The 13651-nt window shown below is 30.0% G+C and overlaps 1 protein-coding gene across 2 annotated transcripts; it reads left to right on the top strand.

The window, feature by feature from the left end:
• The first annotated feature begins 4320 nt into the window (after window positions 1-4320).
• On the top strand, window positions 4321-11420 carry LOC100808412 (serine carboxypeptidase-like 51). Of its 2 annotated transcripts, XM_003538108.5 has the most exons (13): window positions 4330-4806; window positions 5071-5165; window positions 5249-5356; window positions 5465-5705; window positions 6107-6150; window positions 6232-6299; window positions 6421-6526; window positions 6729-6934; window positions 7028-7097; window positions 7430-7480; window positions 7766-7818; window positions 7931-8066; window positions 11083-11420. In XM_003538108.5, the coding sequence occupies exons 1-13, from the start codon at window positions 4677-4679 to the stop codon at window positions 11149-11151; spliced, it is 1377 nt and encodes a 458-aa protein (XP_003538156.1). In that variant the 5' UTR covers window positions 4330-4676; the 3' UTR covers window positions 11152-11420. The 2 variants fall into 2 exon arrangements, with proteins under 2 accessions (XP_040862951.1, XP_003538156.1); XM_041007017.1 differs by having other exon boundaries at window positions 4321-4806; window positions 6107-6299.
• Window positions 11421-13651: the final 2231 nt, after the last annotated feature.

Genomic DNA, 13651 nt, shown 5'->3' with positions numbered 1-13651 from the left:
CGCCACACCCACCTTGGTGGTAATGATTAAATATTTAAATGTCTCCATATAATATTTAAAAATGTAAAATTTAACTGCTATAAAATAAAAAATAATTTATGATCGATAAAACTGTCACAAAATATAATTTTATTATGCAAGAAACTAAACAAAATAATTTGTCAAAATTTAGAAAATAAGAATAAAAAAACATTTTTAGATTTCAAGAATAAAAAAACACGCATTCCAACTACTAAGTCTAAAATAAGGAACAACAAATCCCCACAAATATTAACAACTGGAGAATTAGGAACAACAAATTCAAATTATAAAAATAAAGATTACAAAAATATAACAATTATAGTTCAATAACTATATATATATATATATCTGCACCCATCAGTTATACTTGGATCCGCCACCATCGATGCATCGTAATAATAAAACAACATAGATATGACAAAAAAATAAAAAATTGAGAAATGTAATTTGATTAAATATCAAACGCTCGTGCAGTCGTGCTATACATAGGGTGCCATAACTAGAAAGTGAAATAATAAAAAATTAAATTAAATATAAACTTTCTTCTAACTTATATAGGTCACATATAAGTTTTCTGGAAATTAAATCTCAATAAAATTAAAAATAAATAATTTCTTAAGACACCCACATTTAGAAACACAGATAACATTATTATTTTTAAATTTTCGTGCATTTTGTCATTCACTTTTCAAAACAAAAATGCTTAATTATAATATATAGGTAAAATGCGCGAAATTTTATAAACTTGAAGATGAAAAATCTGCAAATTTCACGTTTTGTCGATAAAATTCACGAAAATTTCAAGAAAATTGATAAAAACTATAATTAAACCTTTAAAATGAAAGGTACTAACTTTTTAGTTTTAATACAAAACTTGAATCTTTGTGCGACCATTTTAGGGGGATTTTTTTTTGTTGTATGTTCTTTTATTGAGATCGAACTCAATCTGTTATGGATTAATTGGAAGACAATTACTATATAAACTGAGGATTATACGTAGGAAATTACATCAATTTTTTTTTTATTTCAGATTCCATACATTTTTAATAATTTAAATACAAATTTTTATTTCACATTATTTTAATCTTTTTATTTTTTGTATTTAATGAACTACATTTATTTATTCTTACTACATTAATTATTTGGATACAAATTCTATATTTTCTTATTGAAAAAAGTCAAAAACAATATATTATGAATTTGATTACAAATTAGATACATTTCTTTACAATTTCAACACAATTTATTTAAATGTTGTTTTAAATTTTTATTATTTGTATTTAATGAAGTACAATAATTGTTTGAATACAAAGTCTGTATTTCTTATTTTTTTTATAAAAAAATATTACCTATGTTCCTTTTCAATTGTTGGATTTTTGAAAAAAAAAATGTTTCTCTCTCAAAAGTTTAAGATAATAATTACTTATTTGTAAATAATAATCTTACTTTTCACTTAATCTTTAATCAATTTACACACATATTTATTGTGAAATAAAAAAAATGATACTACCCCATGTTCTTATGATAAAGTCCAATTAACTATTTCACTAAGATTAAAGAATTGGTTAATTTAGTTCAGAATATTAAATTTACCCTTAATTAGTATTTTTTTTTTCTTCTAAAATTACCCTTTAAATAAAATTAACAAACATTAACGGGATATGTTTTTTTTTTCTCTATCACATAAATTTAGAACATTTAATTAAAGATATTTTTGTAAAAGACTCGCCTGGCAAGAGAATATTATGATTATCTGATGTCCTTCTCAGGTTCATGTTGTCACAATTTTAGCAAACGTTTAGTAGAGTTCAATGTTTTTAATCTTATTTTGATATGAAGTAACTCATTTTCTATTTTATGAACCCTATGACATTTTTGGCAACAGTTAAAAGAGTTCAATGTTTTAATCAGCTTTTGGTTTGAAATAACTCACTTTTTACACCGACACAATAGCAAGACTTGTTAAAAGAGTTCAATGTTTTAATCAGCTTTTGGTTTGGAATAACTCACTTTTTACACCAACACAATAGCAAGACTTTTCTTTAAGGAAATATTGCAAGAGTTTCTTAAAATTGTAACAATATCAAGAATAAATAATTCTTGCAGTTGTGTACATTTTTACACTATAATCTAATCATAAATTTATCATATGCTATATCAAATATATTAATTTTCTTATTTAACACAAAAGCTACTTAAAATTATTTCAGCCTAAATTAATTCTGGACTCAATCAATTTTGTAAAATAAAAGAAATATAAAGGAATAATAGACTAAAATTAGTGTAAAAGTACACAACAGAACCATTCTAATTATATAGGTCATTACAATAAATACCAATGATAATGAAAGGATATTCATTTTCCTCTAAATCGGATTATAATAAATCTATACATTAAATATTTTTTATTCTCAACATTCTCCCTCAAGCTTAAGTTTACTAAGCTCTAGCATGTTACAAGAAAATTTATTCTCAACTGAAACATAAAACTTGAGTTCCACTAAAAAGGACAATAGTTTGAATAACAACTCATGAATATTAGTGAAGTTGAAGAATATTGTTAGAAAGAGAGAGTTGGAATATCCACAAATCTAAGAAAAACAAGTTTCTACTTTCTTAATACCATCATTTGGAAGCTTCAAGCCAATATTTTGAAGACAACTCAAGAATCTTGTTGAAATTAGAGAATATTGCTTGAAAGAGAAAGTTGGAACACTCATTAGCCTAAGAAAATTCATAGCAAGTTTTAATCTTAAAACCAAGATTTGGAAGCTTCAAACAAATATTAGTGAATAGCCAAAATCATTTAAAACTTGAAAAGAAAAAATCTTCATCAATAACTAAGATTTTCCCGAGTGTCATAACGGACTAAAACAAGACAAGCAAAGCATGTGTTGCAACAAAGGTGTCAGGGCTTTGAAGCCATCAAGGGAAAGAAAACATAGTGAGCAAACAACAACTGCAAAAGAAACACGTACGCAAAACCTAGGCTATATAGAGGCAAGCATGCAAAAAAACTTGAATGAAGGCAAAACTATAGGATTAGGGTCGTCCAAGGTGGTTGACCTTGTTGCAGTAAGCGTCGTTGAAACAAAACTCCAACATGTCATCAAGCGCAGGAAACAGAAACTCAATGTCATCAAAAAACAGGGTCACAAAGGGCGCAATGTCAAACCAACATGGAATGGTCCCTAACCTCAAGGGTAAGGGCGCAATGAAGGGGCGAACAAGCTAGTGAAGTCATTGTCTAAACACAATGGCCATACATCATGCACTGGCATAAATGTGGGTGCAAAACTTGTTTGGCGCAGAGAAACATGGCACATGCGGGAGTGTGGCTCGTCGTTTTGGTGACGCTCCAACCACCAACGAGTCCGATGGTGTATTCACCATCCAAAAAGGTCACCAAAAAATGTGCCAAAAAAGCTAAAAATATTACTATAAAAGGTGCAGAGAGTATAAAGGCAAGAGGCCTCACCGGGGACAGTGGGTCACTAGAAAAGTCATCAGAAAAGAAGAGGAGGGTTGTCAAAAGACAGGTGACAAGCAAAAAGGTCCATCGGGATGTGGAAAGAAGGGCAACAAGTATAGAGGTCCACTATAATGCAAAAAAAAAAATGAAAGAAGAATCACCAAAATGGTGTGACGAGTATAAAGATCCATAGGAAATTGGAAAAAAAAATGATAGAAGAAAGGTAATGAGCAAAAAGGCTCATAAGGAACAATGGTCTCCCGTAAGAAACGATTTTTTCTTATTTCCTCAACCTAACTCTAGATGCCATGTAAAATGAAAAAACGTAAATGAATAATAAACTAAAACTTAACTCTAGATATCACGTAAAATAGAAAACATAAATGAATAATAAACTAAAGTTGTGTGTCAAAGTACACATCATATTCTCTATTATATAGTTGTTATTACAATAAACACTAATAATAAGAGAATATTGAATTTTGTCTAAATCATATATGTTTCTTATAATTCATATCCTAATAAATCTATGCATTAAATATTTATAATTCTTAACAAATTTTAAATTTTTTTTCAACATGAAATCAAATATATAAAAAAAAACTATCTAAAATCAATTTTACAAATGTAAAATCAAACATAAATAAACTTCTTATTTCTCTATTCAATTTTCACCATATTTATTATTTTCTCTCTTTTTTTTTTATTTTCTTTCATTATCTTTTTTTCCTTCCTCTCATAAACTTGATAAACCTCGAAATGAGTTCTATGTTGATTTGTTTTCTCCAATCGAATCTCTCAAAATATCCTCATAATGGCCCCACAATGACTTGCAGTTACACTCTCACGATCTTGTTTCAGAAAGAACAGAGTAACCTTGCTTTTAAGGATAGGATATATTTTTTTTTCCTTTCTGGAAAAGAGTGAAGAGACCAGCGTCATGTTATAGCATTTGACCCACTCTTAATCGGCCTGCATACGTAGGACTCTTACCCTTCTTCAGTTTTTCTCATTTTCTGGTTCTGTTGTTGCAGACGCTGACATGACAAAACACGCTTCTTCCTAATCAATCCTCTTTGCTACTTTGACTCACCAATATAAATATCAATTATAAATTGCCGTATCCATTGCTTCATTTCACTCTTTCTCTTCTCACATTGCTTCCTTCCTTTCTTTTCTTCAAATGGAAAAAAAGGTCCTTTTTTTTGTCTCCATTCTCTTATTCATTGCTCTGCTATTTCATGGAGGAAAGGTTTTAGCTTTCAAGAGCCAAGACGGATCAGAGGAATGGGGATACGTTCAAGTCAGACCCAGTAAGCCATTGCTTCACAATTTCGTAATTTTCATTGGGACAAACCAACTCATAATATACTATAATTTTTTTTAATCATGTTTTTTGTAATTTAACTTTAGTGGTATTATGATATGTGTGATTCATGTAGTGGACTTCATGTAATGGAATACCACTTTGTTGTTGTTTTGAGTGTGGGAAAAAAGGAATCTAGAGTGGAATTCAACTAATAGTTGCAATCCTTTTTTCTTTTTTTGCTTTGTTGTGTTGTTTATTATCATCACAGAAGCGCACATGTTTTGGTGGCATTATAAAAGTCCATATAGAGTGGAAGATCCTTCTAAGCCGTGGCCAATTGTTCTATGGTTGCAAGGAGGACCTGTAAGTGTTGTTGAATTGGTTTTCTGTATGAACAAAAACATGAGCAAACAACCTAAGATCTGAGATTTTAAAACATTGTGCAGGGTGCTTCAGGAGTTGGGATTGGAAATTTTGAGGAGGTTGGGCCTTTAGACACAAGCTTGAAGCCAAGGAACTCCACATGGTTGAAAAAAGCTGATCTCTTGTTTGTGGTAATAATAATAATCATCATAAAAAAAAGAGTTCGTTTAAGCTTTGTTTTTACTTTGTGGATCTCAATTATGATCATTCAATGCTTTTTAATGTTGTGAACGATGTAGGACAATCCAGTTGGAACCGGGTACAGTTTTGTGGAGGATAAAAAACTCTTTGTCAAAACAGATGATGAAGCAGCCACCGACTTGACTACGTTGTTGATTGAGTTATTCAATAGGGATGAGAAGCTGCAAAAGAGTCCTCTGTTCATCGTGGCAGAGTCATATGGTGGTAAATTTGCTGTCACTGTTGGGTTATCTGCTCTGAAAGCTATAGGAGATGGGAAATTGAAGCTTAGACTTGGAGGTAATCCTCTCTTGAATTATATGAATCTGTCAAATTCTAGATTTTTTTTTTGCGTGTGTGAACTAAAGGGTTAAGGACTAATTTTTGAGCTACTGAAATCTATTTAAGAAGTTGATGTTTCTCGATATATGTTTTTCACACACAAAAATCTGGAAATTGAACCCATGCTTAAGGAGTAAGTTTATCTGCCAACCATGTCATACCGTGTTGGTAGATTGGTCTTTTTCAATTTATGATGATTGAAAACAATTTTGACTTGTGAATGGGGTTAAGTGGTTGATTTCTTTTTTGTTAGTTAGGAAATGAATCAAATGGTGAATCCTTTATATAAAATATTTTTGGAGCAGAAGAAGTTCAACAAATGCATGAGTTGGGGTAACTTTTTTTTTCCCCTTGTGTAGGTGTGGCATTAGGAGACAGTTGGATCTCCCCAGAAGATTTTGTGGTACGTAATAAATTGAATAGTTCTGTCCACCTATTTTTGTTGAACTTTCACATTTTTTCAATATTCAATTCAATATTGCAGTTCTCATGGGGTCCTCTCCTTAAAGACCTCTCACGACTTGACGATAATGGACTGCAAAGATCAAACAGGTAAAATCTGCATAATTTCCATCTTCTCAAGTAGAAATAAAAATGCAAAACAAAAGGTTAACATTCCATAGAAATGGCCTTTTTTTTTTGTGTTATCTAACAAACCCATTTTAGAGATCAGTATAGCTGAGAGGATCAAGCAGCAAATTGAGGATGGTAAATTTGTTGAAGCCACCGAATCATGGAGTAAACTTGAGGATGTGATTTCCTCCAGCAGCAACAATGTGGTACTATGATCTTCATTCAACATTTTTTTATCCCTGAATGAATTCTCTTTTTAACCTACATTATGCTTTAATTACTGTGTACTACTACAACTCCTAAGAAGTTGTGGATTCGAATTCTCCAGCTAACAAAAACTAACAATTACCATTTGTGGATAAAAAACAACTCCTAAGAAGTCCTACACTTTTTTTTTGTTGACTTCAGGACTTCTACAACTTATTGGAGGATGCGGGAGGTGATAACATAGCAGCAATGGAGTTAGGGTTATACGAAAAATTATCAATGAAGAGGTATTCTAGATATCTTTCTTCCATGAGGTCAAGGTCATCTCCTGGTGGTGATGATGATCTTGACAAGTTATTAAACGGTGTCATAAAGAAAAAATTGAAGATCATCCCTGAGAATGTCACGTAAGTCTTTAATTCTTTGACAAGAAAAAAGTACTCTCAATTTCAATGCTAACCAATCAAATGTTCACTTAACTTTAACTACTGTAATGACAGATGGGGAGGGCAGTCAGGTGATGTTTTCGACTATCTTGCAGGTGATTTTATGAGACCAAGAATTAATGAGGTAAGAAGAATATAAGTGTTAAACAATCTCAGAACTATGGTTTTAAGCCTCAATGTAAATGTAAATAAACCGAGCATCTAAATCAATTTGATTATATAGACATAGAGCATAAGTTGTTATAAATTTTTTGTTACAAGAGTTTGACTCTTTAAATATATATATATATATATATATATATATATATATATATATATATATTTGTAAATATCAGGTTCACAATCATATCCTAATTATAAATAGTCCATATGTGCTTTCTTTTCTCTCTGGTTTTCTTCAAGTGGGCAAAATTTTCCTTTCTTTTTTTGAAATGTTCTTTTATTTAAAATCTCCAGGTTGATGAACTGCTGACAAAAGGGGTCAATGTGACTGTATACAATGGACAAGTAAGGTTCCTTTCCACAACACTTTCATTCTTGGTTTATATAATAATAAGAATTGATGATATTCATGATTGGATAAATTTAATATAGGTGCCACAATTATTTTATTTAACAAGTGGACCTGTTCCCGAATTAATCTGATTATTTGATTTGATCGATGTGTCTGTCTTGTTTTATCCTTCAAGTTTAATCAAATGATTTTCTTATTTTTTTTATGTTTTGATATAGGTAACATCATACTGTCAAAAGAAAATATAGGTAACATCACATTCTGTCTGATTATTACAGGTTGATCTGATTTGTTCAACCAAGGGGGCTGAAGCTTGGGTTCATAAACTAAAGTATGCATCTCTTTATCTCCTAATTATTTATCCTTCAACAATGTTGAAATTGAAAGCAAACTTCAAACTTTTTTAATGTGTTGTTCGTAATTTTTATTATATTATTCTATAGGTGGGAAGGGCTTAAAAATTTCTTGGCGAAAGATAGAACACCACTCTACTGCGGAAGTGACAAATCTACAACAAAAGGCTTTGCTAAGTCCTATAAAAACCTATACTTCTATTGGATCCTCAAAGCTGGCCATTTTGTAAGTACACATCAATCATCTTCTCTACAGCTATGCATACGTTTTCAATGCAAAAATGTTACTAGCATGAAACAAAGTTACTTGTCGAGTTGTCGTATGCTCATCCTCATCTTCTACATAAAGATATAAGATAATTAAGCAATTACTACTTAGACTCATAAAGATATAAAAGACTAGAATCCAATTCTAGTAATATCAATTCACTAAAAAAAATTATCATAGCATTTTTTTTTTAAATAACAGACCTTATATTAAGATTATGTACTGAGTAATAAAGTTATATATTGCTTAATAAAAGTTATAAATTTTTATAATTTGCCATACCTTTTATTACTTTTGTAATTTTTTTTATAAGAAAGTAATAGGGTATTTTTTTAAGAGAAACAAAGTGGATTATACTGGGATTAATTATTTATTTTAATCATAGAAAAATGAGTAAACCATGCTAGTCAATGTCATGTTTTTTGTACGTAAAGTTGGAAATGTGAAAGAGCTCTAATTTACTTGAAGGGATGAAAAAAAGTAGCTTCCTTTGCGCTCAATGAGTATCATCTTAGGATCACATGAATCCATTCATCTGTAGCTGTCAAAGAATAAATTTGCTTTCACAGATTCCATCATTCTTCTTTCTTTATCTTTTAGCAAAAAAATTCAACGAGTTTTCACGTGTTTCGTGTCAGCAAATTGAAGTATTCTGCTCCTTATTTTTGCTTTACCTTTTTTAGAAATACAAAATCCTTGTTAATTATTAAAAATCATTAAAACTTTTTAAATTTTTAAAATATAAAATTATCATAAATTTTACTTCCATATTTTAACGTGTGCTTTTAAAGTACCTAAATAATAAATATTAGTCATTAGAATCGACCTAGAAAAGAATTTTAATAATGTAATTTATATTAGAATCTAGATTCAAACTTTGTTACCATGATTGTACATAAAAATGGCTTTTTTTTATCATTTTGGGTATAAAAAAAATCAAAATTATCAAATGGGATATTTTTTTAATTAATTTCTATTTAAAAATAAGTCATAAAAATAATTATAATTTTGTAAACAGAGATCATAATCATTATACGACTTCTAGCTATAAGACCACATCTTTTAAAACTGAAATGGTATGATATAAAGATTTATGACTTCTTTTTATAAAATTGTAACTATTTTTACGATTTCTTTAAATAAAAATTAATTCAAAAGGGATCACATTTGATAATTTTGAAAAAAAAAATACTCAAATGATAAAAAATCCCAAAAAAATTATCTAAACCAAATCTATAAATTGGAAATCATTTTTTTTTTTTTTTGAGGTGGGGAAAGAAAAATATCCGTTAAAATCTTGGGGGTGGGGAGAGTAAGGTACTGAAAAGTGAAAACAACACAAGAAATGATAAAGATACAATTGATGGAGAGGCATTTATGATGATGAGAGTGTACCAGTACCACAATATCAGATTAAGTGGGATGGTGACTACGTTATTACTTTTGTGGGAAACATTAGTGTCAGAGTTCTAGATCAAGTTATAAGATCCAATGATACTGTCTCTTGCAGAAAAAATCAGATGTGTCTATGTTTCAGTTCTTTTGTCTCTTGAAATAACAGTAAGTTTCAGGTTTAAATGCAAAAAAAAAAAATATCCTATTTTTTCTATTTCCTCACGAGTGTATTTGGATAGAGAATTTAATTTTTTTAAATAAAATTTATTGTTTGGATATTTTTCTATGAAGAATTTAAATTTTTAAAATTTTAAAACAAAATTTTAAATAATTAAAAATATAGAATTTTAATTTTCTTATAAAATGTGAGAAATTAAAATTTTTTTCTTAATAGAAGAATCTTTCAAAATGTTCATGTATTTCCTTTATTACCTTCATCCAATCATCCTCTCTTTTACATAAAAGTTTCTAAAATCTCGTTATCAAACTAGCGACTCTTCTCTCACGTCAATGATCCTCTTCTTCAAGAAGCACTTCTTGAGCTCGTGGAGTGTCGATCGAGTGTGGACATAAGGGGACAAGTAGATTTGCACCCGCCGGTCAGGGGAGCAGCCATCGCTACCCACCACATGGCGGAGGTGTTGGGCCATGCCTTACGTCATTGACTAAATGTTGTGGTCGGGTGTGGTGGTGTACGTCGTGTCTTGATTTCCGTGCGACTCTCCATGCCCCTTCAATATTCTTGTCTATGGAAGCACATCAATCGTACATTTTCTTCTCTTTGCATTCATTTTCTTTCACCATCATAATTTTAATTTTTTTTATCTAAACACAAAATTTTGAAAATAAAAGAATTTCAATTAAGTATTTGAAATTCTTAGAATTTAAAATTTCTCATAATTTTAAATTCCTTCGTCCAAACATACTCTAAACCAATTTTCTTATTTTTTAATTTACTAAGTCTGCTTATTTTATAAAATTTATTATATGAGTCCTTAGAGAAAAAATTAAGACAAAATTATAAATTTGGTCCCACTATTTGTCTTAGAATTTGATTTTTAGTCCTCCTACTCCAAAATTGAATGTTGATTGCTAATTTTGGAATTGCAAAAAACTAAAGGATTAAATTATAGGGGATCAAAAATCGAATAATGAGACAAATAGGGAAACCAAATTTGTAATTTTTCCAAAAATTAAACATTGACCGTTAACTTATTTTATGCCTCTCACGTACTCGTTGCTTAATTTGGGTTCGTGTTGCTGATTTTGGGAATCAGAGATTTTTGGTAATGTGAAGGATAGAAATTTTGGGTGGATGAAATTTACATATTGAGTGGGGTTGGGGTAATTATTTCTGAAAATAATTGTTAGTTACCTAATTATCGATGATAGTAAATTAGAAATAACATAAATAATTAATCATTTTAATTATAAATAATAATATTTTTCTAAACACATAAATATCTCTTAAATGATTAATTACATCGAACATGTAATCGTCAATGTTCAAACCTAACGGTTAACAAAAACAATTTTTACAATTAAGGCTCAATTTTAATTTGTATGCTTATTGCTGCAGGTACCCACTGATCAACCCTGCGTGGCACTAGACATGTTGGGTGCAATTACACAGTCACCAGCTACTTGACATTTGCATAGAAAAGGAAATAATGTTACTATTTGGAAGGTGAAGCAACATACAAGAAAAGAGTCGACAAACAAAATAGAACAGCATCATCAAGCAGTGAACAGCAATAATAAAAGACTCAATATTACAGTGATGCTATTGATTGTTTGCTTTACCGTCTCATTCTTTTCCGAATGTCATAATTAATTATATGCTTTTTTTTATTCCAGAAAGTCAGTCCCCCTTTACTGTTCTGATTTTTAAATGGAAAATAAATAATTCTCACTCAATTATATATACTCCTGAGAAGAAAGAGATATTAAAATAGGTAAAACAAAGTTATACATGTAATAAACAATCTGACTGTAAATATAAAGAAATAAGATGAGGAATTAAAAAAATAAATGTGGAGATAATATGCATTTTATAGAGAGTGATATTTATTTTTTTCAAAAGCTTAAAAATAAAAAAAAATGGAGAGGATTTTTATTCGGTATAAAGAAGGTATAAAAAAATAGACGTGAAAAAGTTAGAATTCTTTATGAAAAATAAAAGATACTATATTTTTGGTCGTTGAATATATAAGTGGAAGGCAATAACCTTGAAATGTTTTTTGTTTGTTTAAGTAATAAAGTTCTTTGTTTGCATTAAAATTGAACTTTCAAGATGTGAGATATCAATATACTACTTTGCTTAATAGGATCTTAGAAGACAAACCGTATTGTCGGGAGAGGGGTCTCTGACAAATGTGTTACCACTTACCAATTGCAAATACTTAATGAAGGTTTCAACCATTTAAAGCTTGGGCTTCACATTGATCAAAACCTGAAAGGAACAAGACAGAGCTTTTCCTATTTAACATTTCACGAATCCCAAAAGCTAAGAGCAAGTTTTCTATTAAGGGATATAGTTGGGACCACTACTATGCTTGCAGCCAATTTTCACATAACTTGGTATTATTATCTCTTTCTCATAAATAGAAAAAACAATATAAAAATGGATTGAGATCATATGTGGTGATTTTAGACCATGCAATCATTTCTGTAAAATTAAGGAGTTTTGAGATGATAGAGGATTGCTATAAACATACATGATATATCAATTATTGGCTGCTTTAATTATAAGAATCAAATAAATTTTGCATTTTGTCCTCTAATTAAGAACCTATCTAAGATTTGGTCCCTTTTGTTTTTCAGAGTTTTTCTTTGTTAGGACTTGAAATAACCAATTGCTAAATTGAAACTATAGGTTTGTGCTGATAATTTTCCTTGCTGTTATTTCATATTTCATGGTATTTATATTCGCAACTACATTGGATAAGGATTGACACTAATGGCCTCAAAAGACAAAACAATAGCAGAATTGATAATATCCTAATAACATTGGAAAATATCTGAATTCTGTTACAAGTGCTTGGTATGCAGAGCAAGGATAGTTGACGGTGGATATAATCACTGCCCCACGTAATAATGAGCATAAGAAGTATCTCACGATTTACTCTCTAGCAAGTTTTGTTCTGTAGCCAATTAGCCATTAAGTACGGTGGCTACCTCAAAATCACAATGTCACCGTGATTTTTCCAAAACAACTATATATTATTTCACATTCATCCATAGTTTCATAATTGATTTTGGTTCATCTCTCACCTCAAGCATGCTAATAGTTGGAGTACTGCTCCATGTTCTTGTACGTGAACATGTTGATAGAATGATGGTTACACCATTTGAACAAAAAACCTATACTGAAGGCGGTTTAAATGCATTATGTACTGAGTCATCTCGAGTCCATGAGTAGTAGTTATACCACCAATCATGTGGCATTATAAATTAGAGAAATGCTAATAATATAATCTCCCACACACTCTTTGAATATATACTTTCTTGTTGGTTGAAAATTGATTCCCTCATTTTATATAATGTTTTCATAGTTTTTAATAAATTGTAACCAATATGTGTTAGAGAGTGTGCTATTAATGGATTCAACGTATTTGTTTTAAACTAGTAGGTTGTATATTAATTCATTATAATAAAGAGTTATAGATTTTTTTAGGGATATCCAAGACTTTTATAATTTTTCTAATTGAATAGGGAGTGTGCATCATAGAGGAGCCTCCTCCTATCATGTTTTATTAGAACCGATGGCAAGAGATACTTTATTTAAATATGCAATGGAAACTGTTCATTTGTCACTCAACTGTGTGTGAAGAAGATATAAACAATCTGAGTGTAAAAATTGGAAGTCGTGCAATACCCCAATAATGTCTGAATTGCAAGTAATGTTAAAACGGAGGAAAATGACAAGATGAATTTGGCGAATGGGGTTGCTCTTAAATCGATTTTAGGCTATTGTGCATCTTCTTTTGCCTTTATATATTACTGGTCTTTATCTATTAACTGGTTGATAATACCCTTTCAGAACAGTATTATTGTGTAAGTTTATGTCCTTTGCGGAACCAAGGAAGTTGAAGTTAGCATAAGAAAGCTCCTCAAGTAGCTTTTCTTCTGTCACTTTCACTCTATGG

This window comes from Glycine max, chromosome 11, assembly GCF_000004515.6.
Source record: "Glycine max cultivar Williams 82 chromosome 11, Glycine_max_v4.0, whole genome shotgun sequence".
Classification (NCBI taxonomy): Eukaryota; Viridiplantae; Streptophyta; class Magnoliopsida; order Fabales; family Fabaceae; genus Glycine; species Glycine max.
The sequence above is the reverse complement of the archived record's forward strand: the minus strand, read 5'-3'. Positions and strand labels throughout refer to the sequence as shown.